The following is a 16139-nucleotide window of genomic DNA, read 5'->3' as shown; positions in this document are numbered from 1 at the left end:
GATGTCGCATTCACCTCAGCTTTACCGTACACGTCTTAGTTTGACGTGAAACATCATGAGAAAGAAAACAAATTCATAAAATATTAATTCTATATATGATATTTACATATAGCTAACTATTTGTATATAAAGTTAATAAAACTAATGATTTCATCTTATTTTCTAACACTTTTTTTCTTTTGCATAGTACTTCTAAAAATTTATTTATATTACTTTTATAGGATGTAATCTTGTGAAGAAAAAGAATTTCCATGTGGTGATCAAAACGAGTGAGATTGTGACCCAATACCCTCTCTTAAGTTGGAAGCAAATAAATACTAAAATCCTTGATGTAAACACAGGAGAGTATCTTACAAGTAACCAAACATATAATCAATCATTTGAGCCTAATCAGTTAAAGACTTGTTCAGATAGTCATCTTATAATTTTGGTCGTTGTGTAAGAAACTTCCAATTTGATATCGTTAGCGTGACGTGATGATAGAATCTCATCACCACATATATACTTTTACAAAGTAAATAGTGTATAAATTTACAATAATATTGCTATATCAAGTTGTACATATTGTAACTTTCATGACCAACCAATATAAAGAGATAAGAAAAGGCTACAGGAAGAGCCAACTAATTATAATCGTCTCTTAACATAGATTAAGAGACATATATCCCTAAGTAGTTTGATACCCAATAAGGAGCAGGTAAACCAACTTACTAGTAAAAATATATCGGAAATTATTTTATAGAATAAGAATGAAAATTTTGTTTTATGGGGTTGGTACCAAGAATATTTCAAGCTTGTTTATCTAATACATATTTATCACTCTTAAAAAGTTTGATATATCGATGTCACTCGACCGTTAGATATGTATATAGTAAATGAAAAATAAATACGTAATACATTATCACATAATGTTTTTTACTAGTGTCACATTACAGCTACGCGTTCTACTAACAAATAGATCTTGTATCAAAACTAGCATAAACACATCTTCTAAATATTAAATATGGAAAATACATGTAGGATTAATTCATTTATAACCCCATACTAATATAAATCTTCAAATCCTAAAAAGGGAGTTGCCAAAACACAACTTCACTCTTTTTAGCATACATACTTACACTAAATAAACTCTTCAACAAGATGACTAATATCGAATTTGCCATTGCAACATTCCACAACACTTACCACTTCTTGGAAAGCCATGACACTACATGGAACCACCAAGCCATGTTTTTGCTCGAACCCGAACTCGTCTGAAGCCTTATCTAACAACATCTTGAACAAAGGGTGTGACAAGTAGCCGGTTGGAACCACGAACCTACGCCTCTCTTCACCTATGTAAAGTGCAAGAAACCCTGTTGGGGTTGAACATGCTTCTTCTTGGTCCTTGAGTAAGTGTTCATGGTACTGCGACTGATCAGTGACACTGCTAACTTTCACTTTGACTTTCTTGGCTAGTTTCTTGACCGAGCCCATCTTTCCCAACATCTTGTTATTTGAGATATGAAAGAGAGATTAATGCCTTAATGGGATAGAGAGAGATGAATAATGAAAAGGAGGAAGAATGTTATATGCTATATGTAGAGTAGAGCAAGAGGCTCAAGGATGGTCAACTTATTGACTTTATAATAAGGCCTTGTGAGCCTTGTGAGTTATGATTGTGTTGGTATTCTTGTGTCATGGGAATCTCTTTTATCTTACTTTTACATATCATCTTTCTTTGTCTTGCTTCACTTGTTTGATTAGCTACAATATGTTTAAGAAACTAAATGTATAATTAAATTCATTAGCGTATATGTACGCGTATGGTGAATCTTATATCAGGCGGTTTCATGTAAACATCGTAAATTTAAAGTATAAAATCACTAGTAAGAACCAACTAAAAATTAGAATTAGAAAGAACACATAAAACATAAACATTTGTACATATTATTCTAAATTATATATGTATATATATAGATGATACGGTTTAACACATGATAAGATTAAAAAAAGTAAAAAAAAATAAACACCAAGTTGATTACCCATCTAAATAATTGAAAAGACGATGCATATCAAAATTATTTGATTATTCTATTCACACCAAATAATAATATACCGTTGGCCTTTTCTAGGACTTGAAGCTATTGTAGAATTGCAAGTGTGCTATTTATCAAAATATATAAAAGTATCATTTTCTTATTTTTCTTTATTTATACATAAATAATCTCCAAAGATTTTATTACTTTTATCTTTGCTTATAAACGAAGATGCTCATATTAAGTTTGAATTACAAATACAAATAATAATCTCTTAAAATATTCATAAAATCATATTAAAAGACGTGAAATTTTACGGTTGCTTGAGTATGCGTGGTTGGTGTGTGTCTACACGTTTATTAATGAACATGATATATAAATGTCACGAATGGTGGATGGCATAATAAATGTTACTTATTTTCACCTATAAACTTCAAAATTTAATTTTTCTTATTTAAAGAATATATAAATTCATTAAACATCTATTAAATCTCTAGTAATAAAACCTAAATATATACAATATTTGTTATTAATTATTAATAATATATAACAATCAAATATCATTAGATCATCTCAAACTCTTTCACGGTTTCACCTATAAAGTCCCATTGACTGATGTAGAAGAACGTGAAACAATCAAGAAGAATTCGACACAGAGAGTGGGAGTGAAAAATTCGTGTAAACAACGGGTCTAGTAGGGAATGTGATGGAGGGAAACTCTTGCGGTCTTGCCCATATTAGTTTTTATTTTTATTTTCATTCTTTAATATTTGAATTACTATAAACTTTATATTAAAATTATCACATGTTCATAATGTTATTATTTATGTTTACTTTGTGTACGCAACGGTATATCTACTACTCCGTCAATCACTCAATCTCATTACAATTAATGGCTCATTGCAACAAAATATATCATGAAATAAAAACATTAAATACGTGAATCCGATATGTTTCTTATCATCAATCATATCAATTATTAATATTATTATTATATTTAAGAAATAAACTTTTGAAAGATCTGTTCATATTTTCGCAATCTTCATTTAATTCCAATTTTCTTTTTGCCACCGGATACAAAGTAGCCGAGTTGAGTTTGAGTTCAATTAAGTTGGAGTCCGAATCGTTTTGAACTTCAAGTCTAGTTGTCTAGATCGTAATTTGGCTTGTAAGTAATTTTACAAGTTCGAAGTTGACTAGCTTATTAATTATACATATATATATACACACACGTGCTGATTTTTTAAATATATATACAACAAAATTCACATTATTTACTTAATTTTACAAAATCGTTTTTATGTGATTACGTGTTTATAAAATAAATACCATTCTTATGTTAATCATTGACCGCAAACCTAATTAAACTCATATATGATGCTCGTACTTGAGTTAGTTTATTAAATGAGTTTTGACTTGATCTCGGGCTTGTTAAGCTAGATCAGATTCAGAAAACGAACTTTTAATGAGTTATTCAATTATAAAAGATATAAATGAAAATTATAAAGAATAATATGCAATTAAAATAAAATACTTCAATTATTGTTTATTTGTTCAAAACTTATTAAATGATAAGTCAAAATAAGATAAGCATGATTAATAAATATATGAAAATGGAGGTCCCGTCTCCAACCAACCATAACGTGCATGATTGAAAGAGAAATATGTGAAAGATACTTCCACCAACAAATCTTGGGGTGGTACTCTTTGTACTTTAAGTGACTTCTTCCATTGTCATAATATCCCAAGGCCAATTTACAAGTGTACAAATACAAGATTTAAAGATAATTAGTAGGGTATGTATGTAGCCCACTTTAATATAAATAATAATATTAATATTAGTTTGATGGTCACCCACCTCGGTAGCTGAAGAAACACTAGATAAACCCGGGCAGATTACGGATAATCTGGGGGTTAAGTAATGTTTCCCACGAGGATGAGGTCCAGCAGAGAAGGTTTGTTCTTCAGGGGACCTGCAAAACAGACACCGTAAGCTCGTCACTGAGAAGGGGGGGGTTCCTCCTTGTGACCACCATCCGGCGTGAGAATCAGACTAGATTGCTCTGAATATAAGTGTATATTAAGAGATTGCTAGATAAGATTGAGATATCAGATGATGTCCTTACCATTCCAAGGTGTTGGAGTATTTATAGCCGAATGTAGGTTTCCTAGAAGGTACAGCCGGCTGAATAGTATTCATGTTCTACCAACAGTGGACTACGCACAGGCCATGCTGGTTGGTGGATAGGTTACGGCCGACAGTAATAAGGTCGGCTGTACACTGTTCCTTTACTGCCGGCTGCGCACTGTTCCACCAATTGTAGGCTGCGCACGTCCCATCGTAAGGGTTGGTGAGTAGGCAGCGGCTAATAGTGACAAACAGTACTAGAGGGTGCTCCTCCTCGTACTGTTGTCGGTGAGCTGTCACCCTGTGATTGGTTCATAGGCTGTTCTGGTCAAATCGTCTGTTCTACCCATACCTTAGTAGGTATAGTACAAAAGATCTTCCAGAATCATACGGACTGGCTCATTTAGGCGGGAGTATTCTCGCCTTGCTCATTCCTTCATGTGACTACTGAAGTAGATAGTGCCTTGTGCGTGTAGCCTTGCTGTTAGTGCGGGTAGCCTTCCCTGATGGCTTGTATCCGCAACTGCGGGAACAGGCGGGGTAATTCACCATTGGGAGGCTTTCCCTGCGGGTACAGCTGGCGTACTGCGCGTAAGGTTCTCTGAGCATGGTGGGTCCTGCTGGAGTAGTTGGTCGTTGCGCAGACGTCCCTGTTCAAGGTGAGTCTTGCGGGTCCAACTGGGCTCTGCTGGGACCTACCTCTTCAAGTCCCCCCAGTCCAATGTTCTTCTCATGAATTATCAATAAGTGAGGTGAACTTTTGGACTTAGCAAGGGGTTTTGAAAGGGGTTTAGTTTTTAGGTTTTCCGTGGTGATTCTTCCCGCGGTTTTCCTGATGTCACGCAGAAATTCCCGACTTTTCTGCTTGATCTTAGGGTATGAAGCGGGTAGGTTTGTAACCTTCTCGCAAGTCAGGAGCGTTGAATCCCACTTGTGTGGATTCTCCATGGGGTTTTGATAGTTTTCAACATAGTGATCAATTATGCTAAAACCACCAATTCCATCTTGGAGTTTCAAACAATATAGTTCTCGACATTCCCGTCATGCGGGGATGTTATTCCCGTTTCCGCAAGCATGGCCCAGAAGATCCTTCTTGGTTTGAATTCCCTGCAGAGTGCTAAGTATGTGAAGGGTTTTGCCTTGACACTGTACCCGCACTCGTCTTACGGTTACTTTATTCTCAAGGTATTCCTGGTGTCAATTCCCTGCGGGTGCTAAGTATGTGAAGGGTTTTGCCTTGACACTTTACCCGCACCCGTCTTATGGTTACTTGGTTACCAAGGTAAGGGGTATTTTCCCGCCTACTTTTGAATCTTTTTTGGAATTTTTTTTTTTTTTAAATTCGAAGAGTTGGTGAAAGGATAAGAACAGTCCAAACCTCTGAAACGTCGTGCGACGGTTTCTTCTGACTGTGTCAGGACGTGCAGGAAGTTATGGTGACGTGACAGTACATGGTCATTCCAGACGCTTTTTCAGGCGCGTGGGCGCGATTTTTCGGGCGCGTGGCCGCGAAATTAATGGTACGCGTCCTTTCAACAGCTGTTGCCAGCTTGCTTTTTGCCACGTGTCATAGTTTCATTGCACCTTCGATTTCTCTCTCCTCCGCATTAAATTCATCGCATTAATTGCGATTAGTATATAAAGGGGGAGAGGGTTCTTTGTAATCCACACTTTCACTATTCTCTTCATCTTAAGAACGATTTCCGGCGAATACTCATCTTTCAGTCGAGCATTCTCTTGAAATCGTTTTCTTCTTTCTTTTTGCAAGATGTCGTCTCGTGATCTCGAATCTACAGCCGATGACAAGAGTACTGCTGGCGAGTGCCAGTGTGCTCTGCCTGGCGATCTGTATCAGTACATCGTCAGGAAGTTCATGCTCGAGTCTCTCGAGCTTGAGTTTCCTGAACCCCACCAGACGGTGTATGATGCCCCCAGAGGCAAGATCGGGGTTTATGCTGCATTCTTTGTTTATGGGAATCTTAGGTTCCCATTGACAAAGTTTGTTTACCGTGTCCTTGAGAGGCACGGTGTGCACCTGACCGAGGTGCACCCGATGGCGATTGCCAAGATCCGGCACTTCGAGTGGGTGTGCCGGATTCTGGGCATTGAGCCTTATGTTGACCGCTTGATGACCTTCTACACTTGGAGGTGCATCCAGGGGTGGTACACGTTGATAACCCGGATTAAGGGTTTGAAGATTTGCGCAACCGAGCGCAGTCTTCGCTCGTGGAAGCGAGAGTTCTTCTACATCTCCGCTCGCGTCATCCCCCTTGCCATGAAATTTAAGAACGGGCAAGCACTTCCCAGCCTTCACGCCTCCAACTACGAGGAGGCGGAATGGTTTTCGAAGATATCCCGAGTCCAATCTCCGGTTTACCGGTTTGCGGAGTCCGGGATGGTGATGCTGGGGATGAGCCGGGTGTGGAAGGATGCGGATGCGCATAAGATCCCAATCGTCCTCGAATACGGTTCGAACTCTGTTCCTTACGGTATGCTTTGTTTCTTTTTGTTGATTTAGAATCTCTTCTAACTTTTTTCTGTTTATTTCAGAGGGGAACGACTTGCAGTCGCTCCTGAACCCGCGGGAGGCTGACGGTCCCGCTCGGATGGGTACTCGCGCTCTAGACGAGAACGAGTTGCCCATCCTAGAACAAACAGCGGATCGGTTCGTGGAGGTCTATCCGCTAGGCCACGAGATCCTTAGCGCCAGGCGGCCAGGTAAGGCGCTATTCGACCCTCGACCCCTCAATGTTGAAACCTCTGCTGGAATTCCTTTAATCGTATGTTCTGATGAGGAATCCGCAGATGGTCCTCCGTTGGTGCGGAAGAAGAAGGCTGCCGGCGGGAAGGGGAAGGAGAAGGTGGCCTCCACTGCCGATCCGGCGCCTCGGTCTGATTCGGAGACCGAGAGCGAAGAGGTGGCGGGGAATCCCGGTGGTGATAAGACCACCGCTCCGGAGGCTGCGACTGTCACCTCCGGAGAGCCCAATAAGACGACGGTGAGCGGCGCAAAGAGGCCGGCTCCATCGGGTTCGTCCCCGCCTCTCCGTACCTTAAGGCTCAAGAAAACCCGTAAGTACAACTTCCTTTAGCTTTTATCTTCATAGCTTAATATATATCATTTAACACTTATCTTCTTTGTGCAGGCGTGGATGTTGACGCATTCCAGGGTGGAGCGCATAGGAGTACCTCTCCGCCAATGACGGTAGGCTTGGTCAGCCTACCTGAGGCGACGACCCAGGCGCCTGCGCCTGCTTCCGCTGGTTCAGTTGCTCACTCCTTTGAGCCGACTGTTCCAGCTGTGATGACGTCACCGCCGGCTGTGAGTGCTGTTTTTACCGCATCTTTCACCGAGCCGGCGGTTACTTTTGCTGCGGATTCCGCGGCGGCGACCGCGGCGGCTTCTACCATGCCTCCGTCATCGGCAACGACGGCCGATCCGTCAGGTATGCATGGGGCTTTTCGCCAACCTCTGCCTCCTTCCCATCTGCCTGACCTCTTGGATGGATTTCCCTTGGGTTCAGGTGATGGGTTTGGCGGCTATCGGCCTGTAATTGACCCTACAGGTGCGTAGGGTTCTTTTGGCCCATTTTATATATATTTTTTCTTTATCATCTTTTCCTGACTGCTTTATGTTTTTTGCAGTGTCGGATTCCAATGAAGTGTATGTTCCACGATGGAACATTCGCCGAGGAACAACCCTTCGCACCCCTGTGGAGTGCGTGGAATGGGCTCGTCACGCTGCTCCCAGTGGTGCGTTGGGGGAAGCCATGGCTAGCTACCAGGAGGGTAGGCTAACCAATGAGCTTCGGGTTCTCCTGGCCCGGATGCAGCCGCGCGTCGAGCTGCTTTGTCGTGAAAACGACAAGTTAAAAGCAGCTCGCCTTAAATAAGTGGCTCAGGCGCGGGCTGTCCGGGAGGAGAACAAAAGGCTTTCCGCAGTGGCTGCGGAAAAGGAGAAGGCCTTCAAGGCCCTCGAGGTTGAAGTTCAGGCTCGACTCGAGGCCCGTTCCAAGGCTGCCCAAGCTGTTAATGAACAGCTTCGGCTGGCTAAGGAAACTGCAAGGAACGCAACCGAGAGGGCCACCAAGGCTGAAGCTGTTGCTGAGCCTCTACGCGTGGAGAATGAAGAGCTTAAAGCCAAATTAGAGGCTCTCCAGCAGGCTCATGATGCCTTGGCGATGGAAGACGCCAAAAAGCTCCAGGAGATCTTGGACCAGAGGGGGGTGCTTGACCATACTGAGCGGAAGCTAAAGGGCGTCGAAGAGGCTGCTGCAAAGGAAGTGTTGCTTGCCAACCTTAATAAAAGTGAAGCTGAACGCGCCTGTACCCAAGCTCAAGCCGCCCTCCAAGAAGCTCTGGTTGCCAAGGAATGGCTTCTTCGAGAAGTGTTGTCTCAGTTAAGCTTTTCATGTCTTTACGCTTTTCTTTGTAAATAGATAAGGTTCTGATATCGTCATTTCATGTCTTTACGTTATGTTAAGCTTTTCATGTTTACTCGTCCAATGTTGGTCCAGTTAGTGGTAAAGGCATACGCCGTGGTGCTCAACATTGATATCGTCATTACATAAGGTTGCTCGTGTGGGAGGCGCCATGTCCACCTAGCCTTTAACGTCCCACCAAACCACTACACCCCCCTCCAGCAAGCGACGCCAAATCCCCCCTCCCCCAATCGTCCATGAAATATCAATTGCTTGTTGAATTCTTTGAATTGTGTGAAAATATAATAATTCAAATTTGGGAGTCAAAAAGTTGTATAAAACATAACGTAAACTCTAATAATGATGAAACGTGTTATGTGTCACAATAATAATCAAACATATAGTTTATGAAAAGTTAGGAACACTTGCCATAAATACCATCAGATGAAATTTACTTAAGTTAAAAGTAATCCACTTTTGCATGGTTAGTAATTTAAAAGAGGTTATGGTGGGGGTACAAAACAGTTTCCTTCTGAATGAAATAACTGAAGGTTGTCTAATAGAGTAATGTATACCATTTATGTTATGGTCTTTTTGCCAACCAAATTAGTTCGTTCCCAACAGTTTCTGTCTATTATTTATTTTTTGATTTGATTTGTCTTTATTTAAGGCCTTTTATAATTTAGTCTTTTGTCTGAAAATATTAAACACCCTTTTTGTATGATACAAAGTAATTCTACTTGCATGTTGCAGCCTTGCAGGGGAGTGGGTTGAAAAAGCAGAAGGTTGCTAGACCAGATTTTTGATGAACACTTTGTAATGAGTATAGGTCGACTCTGAGAAGGCGAAACTTCTTTTTGGGTTAACTGTGAATTTTTTTGGGGGCCTTAAGTAAAATTAACATTTTGTTGGGTTAAAACAATTTAAATTTAAATGAGATTCTTTGTTATGATTTTGAGTCGTGTAAAAAACTTTTGTATAAAAATAAACTTAAAAATGTCTCAAATAAGACTAAAACCCACAGCCTCTTGGTTAGATGACATACTTCTTTACCACTAGACTAAACTAGTGGTGTTGAAACATTGATTATACATATTGTTTTCCATAAAAATACATATATATATATATTTTAAAATTCGGGCCTAACGGGATGTCGGGCATGTGGCCGGCCCTGAATGAATATAGGTCTAGTAGGTGTACAAGGATGCGAAGTACGAGTTTGTCGACAAGTGGATCTTTATTCTCAATGATATGGGAGACAATCTAAGCATCAGTCACAAATCAAAATAAGAAAAGGAATAATCGAATATCGTTCAAAAGAGATCCCGAAGGCTTGAAATTTGTAAATCTACAAAATTTGTTTAAAGTTGAGGGGCAATGTTGTAACTATTTCAAGACATTTTCTAATGGACAAGTTTGTCCCTTTCTTACATGCTATATAAGATGTATATTATGCATTAAAATTTGTAAATCCCATAAAATTAAGGTGTCTTAATTTGCCCTCATTTCATATATTATATATAGTATAGATAGATGTAGTAGCGGATCCAGAAAATTTTTTATCGGCGTGATAGGGATGTTTCACACTAAAACTTAACTTATCTTTCTATTAGGGTTGCTATATTCAAACACCACCCCATAGTGTGTTAAGAACTCTATACGGTTCATATAGGGGCTATACGAGTCGTATAGCCCTCACATGACTAACTAATGTACGGATGACAACTTTTCCAGTTTATACGGGTCATATAGCCCCTATACGAGCCGTATAGGTTTCAAAAACCTGACACCCTCCAACACAAAACGACAAAATTTTGCACCTATACAGCTCGTATAGCCCCTATACGAGCCATATAGACGCATATAGTGTCCAAATAACCAATATGGTGTGTAATAACCTATGCCTTCTATTATATACAATGATTTCTTAAATAATTCGTTATAAAGCTGGGAGCTCCTGTAAAACCACCGTTCATAAAATTAAAGATAAAGAATAAACTTTAAACTTTTATATATACTGATTATAATACATAATAAAGAACAAATTTTACACCACTCGATAATAAATTAAATGAAATAATAACACATGGAAATACAACAGTAAAGGAAAGTGAAATAAAGCGGGTGAAGGCTAAAGATTTACGTTAAACAAGAATCTTTTAAAACAGACGTAAGACAACTTGTCTGTCTCTAAGGTTACAACAGCCAAAGCAATGTGTACTGTCGGAATTAACCTAGCACCCGAACTATACCTAAAACAAGAGTGTGCGAGTGTACGAAGTACGAAGTGCGTCATCAAAACTTCACATAATGATGTGAGCCATCAAGGGCCCGTAAAGTGCCCTATACCCTTGCTAAGGCCACTAAATGTGCCTTGTCATACAAAAATATAAGTATGTGAGCCATCATACTTTTAAGATACTCACAATTTATCATTATATCAATGTGGGACAAACCCATTTTTCCATTTTACCAATATAGGACAAAACTATTTTTTTCATTTCACCAATGGGACAAGCCCAATATTCATAGTTCATATTCTCAATCGTACAATTTAAAACATCGATATCACATTCATCATTACTCAGCCTTTGATACATTACCAAAAATTAATTAGTAACACATACCATATCTTGTATACAAATTTCCAACACTCTCATTGTTTTTAAAACAAAATAAAGTAACGAAATCACGTTATCTTTTGGTTTGTATGTGTACGTTTAAAAAGATATGCAATGTGGAATATAAAGTATGGAATTTAAAATAGTAAATCGATTTTAGAAGATAAAAACATTATTAAACTTAGAAAATTGTGTTCCACCATTCGTCATCATAAACCGGGTGTTCCAAATGAAGGTGTGTTAAGAATCAAAATGTTCAATCGGACCACCAAGAATTAGATTCCTAACATGAAGATCTCTACAAAGTTGAGAAATTCATAAGATGTCTCAACTACCTAGCCAGACCGTTTTTACCACATTATTCAGTTCGTCGAGATCTTTCTTTCCTTCCACTTCTTATAGACATATTAACAAGTAACAACACTTGTAGCCCTATTTATACTCTTTTTCATCAAGCCCTTCTATCTCGTTTTCCTGTCGTTTATCAAGTTGGTTCAAGCATGAATCAACAAAATGATCTCGTTTATTTAAACATCTCTGATTTGAACACGCGCATTTTAACTCGTTTACTCGATAGTGATGTATGATTATATTGTAAGAATATTGGACATATTTGATACGGATGACACATCCAATAACAAAAAGACAGACCCACGGGGCCGAGTGATCGAAAGCAATATGCCCGTGGTACTCACAATAACCGTATATAAACAATTTTCAATTGATGGTTGAAAGGGTATTCGTGGTTTCATTTTTGGTGGTTTGAAACCGAACCAGGGGCGGACCCACATAGTTCTCATCGGGGTCCCGGGACACCAATGTTTTTTAAAAATTACTTAGATATGATATATTAAATTTTGTAAGGACCCCATAAAAATTAATACTTAGAACCCATACTATTAAGGTTGAACTAGTCTAGTGGAAAGTCCCTTGTTTTTTCTTTGAGAGGTTGCAGGTTCAAGCCTCACCATACCCAGTTTTTGTTGTTTTTTTAATATTCTAGTCAATATTAGTTATTTAGTTAGGGTATTTGTGTTTTTTCTTTAGTTTATCCCATATAACCATTATCACTTTAATTTATCCCATATAACCATTATCACCATGCAACATATATAATGACAACATGAGTTTTACATATACTTAAATTATTTATCTTGTGTATGTATATTATAATTAATCATTTATTTGTGTAAGAGTTAGTTTTTCATGTCTTGGTTATTCATGTAAGACTATATATATATAGCTTACGCTTATGTTTTTCGGGTATGAATAAAAATGAATTAAAAGTGTATGTTCTATCTAGTTTCTAATCTATATTCTTTCTACTTACTCGTTTCCAATGACACCATATTTTCGTGTTTTATTATGTTCCTCGTCTCGACCCGACCCGAATAACGACCGACCCAAAAATTTTGTAAACCGGAAAAATTGGGACCCCATTGACAAAAAATCCTGGGTCCGCCACTGAACCGAACTCATTTTGTGTACCTTCCAACTCTCAATATTTGTTACTGCAATTTAAAATTATAAAAATATAAAATCTTTCAAGAAAAACAAGTAAACCGCTTTTCTATTGATTTTGTTTATAAAATTTATTTATATTGTAACATATTATTCCCGAAACCCAAGTTTTGTTTGGAATTATAAGGATTATATATGTTATTGGTCAAGAAAACTACTTAAGTAATAGAACTGAAATTATGTGAAGGATATGCTCAATGTCAGATGTCTAAGCTTGAAATGAATGACGAATGAATGATTGCATAAGTTGAATTATCGCTTAAGTCCCCTTATTTACTATTTTGTAACATTTAACTCTTGTTGATATGAGCCGGTGTTAATTGGGATAGTACTATCGGGGACGTCCACCCCATTCACGGTTGGTAATGCCAACTACGTATATGTGAATGCTTATTGTCACTTTGTGTTTGTGCACTAACGTTCCGCGATAAAACGTTAGAGCTGACGGGTCTGGAAGGCATTGGCGAGGGCAGAGACGAATCGGTTAGGTTACATGCTTATGCTAGATTTTGAAAGAAGTGATTTATTGCATATTAACATGACATATGATGAGCAGAGTAGCCATACATAATATGAATGATACTTTATCGGATTTTGAATCTATATTACTCATGTTTTAAAATGGAATCATGATTAAGTATTTGAAAGCTACGCATTGGTATTTAAGTTGAAATCATGATTTTAGACATAGGAATGTCAATACAAAGTATGTTTGGAAATGAAATCGTGAACATAGACATGGGAATGTCAATTTCACGTATGTTATGAAATGAAAGTATATGATTATAGACATGTGAATGCAAATATCAAGTATGTTTTGAAATGGATTTGTGAACATAGACATGGGAATGTCAATTTCACATATGTTTTGAAATGAAATTATGAATACAAACAGGGGAATGTCAATGTCACTTATACTTATGAAATGGTTTTTCTAAACAGTGAATGGTGAAAGTGAAGTTATTCTTAGTATAATAACGTAAACGTTTTTAGAAGAATTATGATTGCTAGCGTACACGCTTTTAATGAAATTATCTTATGAAATAATGAAATTCGTTGTATAAAAGCTACTTTACGAAGAAATGTAAATGCTTATACTAAATATATTTTTGTGAAAATTTAAACCTGCGAACTCACCAACTATTATTAGTTGACGTTTTCATGCATATTTTTCAGGATATGCAATAGAGGACTGTAAGTTAGAATGCACATTTCACATTCTCTTGTAAACAATGTGTCACACCCCAATCAAAGGCGGCGGAACATGCCGGGGTGCAACGTGATTAGACAAATACACAAGACACTATTTAAAGTGACAATATTTAATCAACTCATTTTATTTCAACAAATCAATAAACAACACATCTCGTCCACACAAATAAGTTGATTACAAGTAGCGATTATGTTGTTCGTTTTACTAATATCCTAATAGTCTTGGTAACGTTTTCATCAAGTCCTCGAGTCAACAAAAGTCAAACCTGTAGCATTTCATAAAATAAAGTTTGTCAACACAAAGGTTGGTGAGCAATTCATAAGTTTGAGCATATAAGTGTATAGTATGAAAAGCCACAAAACTAGTATACAAAACAATAAATAAGAGCTATAAACCTGGATAAAAATAGTTATCGCTAAACAAGTTAGCGACACCTAGCTATTGGCAATTAGTCTAGGATTTTATTGACAATTGCTAATAAGCTTACATTAGCACCACCTAGCTACAAGGGGTTGCCAAGTAGCCTAGGATTTTATAGTTATCGTTAATTGCATTACGTTAACGACACCTTGCCATTGCCAAATGGTATAGGATTTATAGTTCCACGATCCAAAAGCTGTAAACACATAGGCAAATAAGCATAGAACACCAAATCGAGCAATTATTCAAGTCAAGTATACAATCACGTTTGTGGGTTTAAGACTCAAGTAAATAAAGCATTTAGTTTGATAAGTATGAAATGTCACACCAAAACGAAAGATGGAAAAAAGGGGTATGAAAGTACTCACCTTGCAATAATAAAGTTAACAAGAAATTTAAGGATGCGATTAAGCAAGCTGACTGGTCATAAAATAAATAAACCTGAAACTTTGAGGAATAATATACAATTAAAATTGAGAACGTAGCCGCTGGAATCAGGTCTAACGGATGTCTAGAATTTGAGTCATGAAATAAACAATGTTTAAGCGAGCTGGTACTGTTCAGAATCCGAACTGCGAGTCTGGAGTCGGGCTCTAACCACTACACTCAAAATATTATGACGAACAGAAAAGTCTTCTGGTCCGAAAGCTAGTTCTAACCAGAAGATAGAGTATTCGAATTATTCCAAAATTGACTAAAATGCCCCTTAACGGGCCAGGATCGATTTGACCACCGAAAGCTCCAAATTTATAGATTTTGATTTAAGGCTTACGTTTATCATGCGAAAATGTACATATTTTATAAAAACAACTTTACCTAAAAGATGGTGTCGGGTTTAAATAAGTTAGAGTTCGTTATTTATATATTTACGATATATACATACATACATATATATATATATATATATATATATGTATACATATATATACATACATGAACACGAAAACCTTGAAACGAGATCGACATAAAAGTGTCGGTTCTTATAAGTTTATTAGAAACTATTTTTAATATTTATTATGATTTTTAGTTAATTAAAACGTATTTATTAAACATTGTATAAATATATATACATATATATATAGATAAAATTAGTTTAACGAGTCGAGCCGAGAAAACAGGTTATAATGATGTTCGGTTTTAATACGAAAAAGTTTATTTAAATTTAATATGAATTTCTAAAAGTTTTATAAACTTTAAAATACTTAAAAAAAATAGTCGGATAGCTCGAAACCATAACAAACGAACTCCGATTAAGGCAAATAAGATATCCACGCATTCGTCTCATTGAACTCCACTATTTATACCTGTTTTCGTCACTGGAAATCACCTTCACCATTTCAGGAAAACCAAACAGTCAGCTGGAGATACGAACCGTCAGCCGGAATATGAACCCTTTCTTATTTTGCTCATAACTTGGCCATACGAGCTCGAAATCAAGCAAATAATATATCCACGCGACCGCGTTGCTGAGAGCTACCGCCCTGAACCAACGCCGCCGTCTGCTGCCACCAGAACTGTTGCCAATGATGCAAACAGTGGCCGGATTTTCTCTCGAAAATTAAAGGGGGAGCGGGTGGCTGCGGGGGTTATCGGAGGACCGAGAGGAAGGAGGGAAGTGGTGGTGGCGTGCGTCGGAGATGGTGGTGGTCGCCGGAGGTGTCGCCGGAAAATGGAAGAGGGAGGGTGTTCGGCTGGAGGTGGTGGTTTAGTGGTGGTGGTGTGTCGGAGGTCGAAAAATGGGAAGGAGGGGTGGCCGGAATCGCCGTCGCCGGCTCGGATTTACAAGTTTAACCACAT

The 16139-nt window shown here is 38.0% G+C and overlaps 1 protein-coding gene across 1 annotated transcript; it reads right to left on the bottom strand.

The window, feature by feature from the left end:
* Positions 1-1119: 1119 nt before the first annotated feature.
* Positions 1120-1476, bottom strand: LOC143554881 (auxin-induced protein 15A-like). Its single transcript, XM_077044545.1, has one exon. It carries the CDS (start codon positions 1474-1476, stop codon positions 1120-1122), a length of 357 nt encoding a protein of 118 aa, XP_076900660.1.
* Between the last annotated feature and the right edge of the window lie 14663 nt (positions 1477-16139).

The sequence above is a fragment of the Bidens hawaiensis genome, unplaced genomic scaffold, assembly GCF_021521415.1.
Source record: "Bidens hawaiensis isolate Kalapana, Puna unplaced genomic scaffold, B.hawaiensis_p1.1 tig00017861_1, whole genome shotgun sequence".
Taxonomy (NCBI): domain Eukaryota; kingdom Viridiplantae; phylum Streptophyta; class Magnoliopsida; order Asterales; family Asteraceae; genus Bidens; species Bidens hawaiensis.
This window is presented reverse-complemented; position numbering and strand designations above follow the sequence as displayed.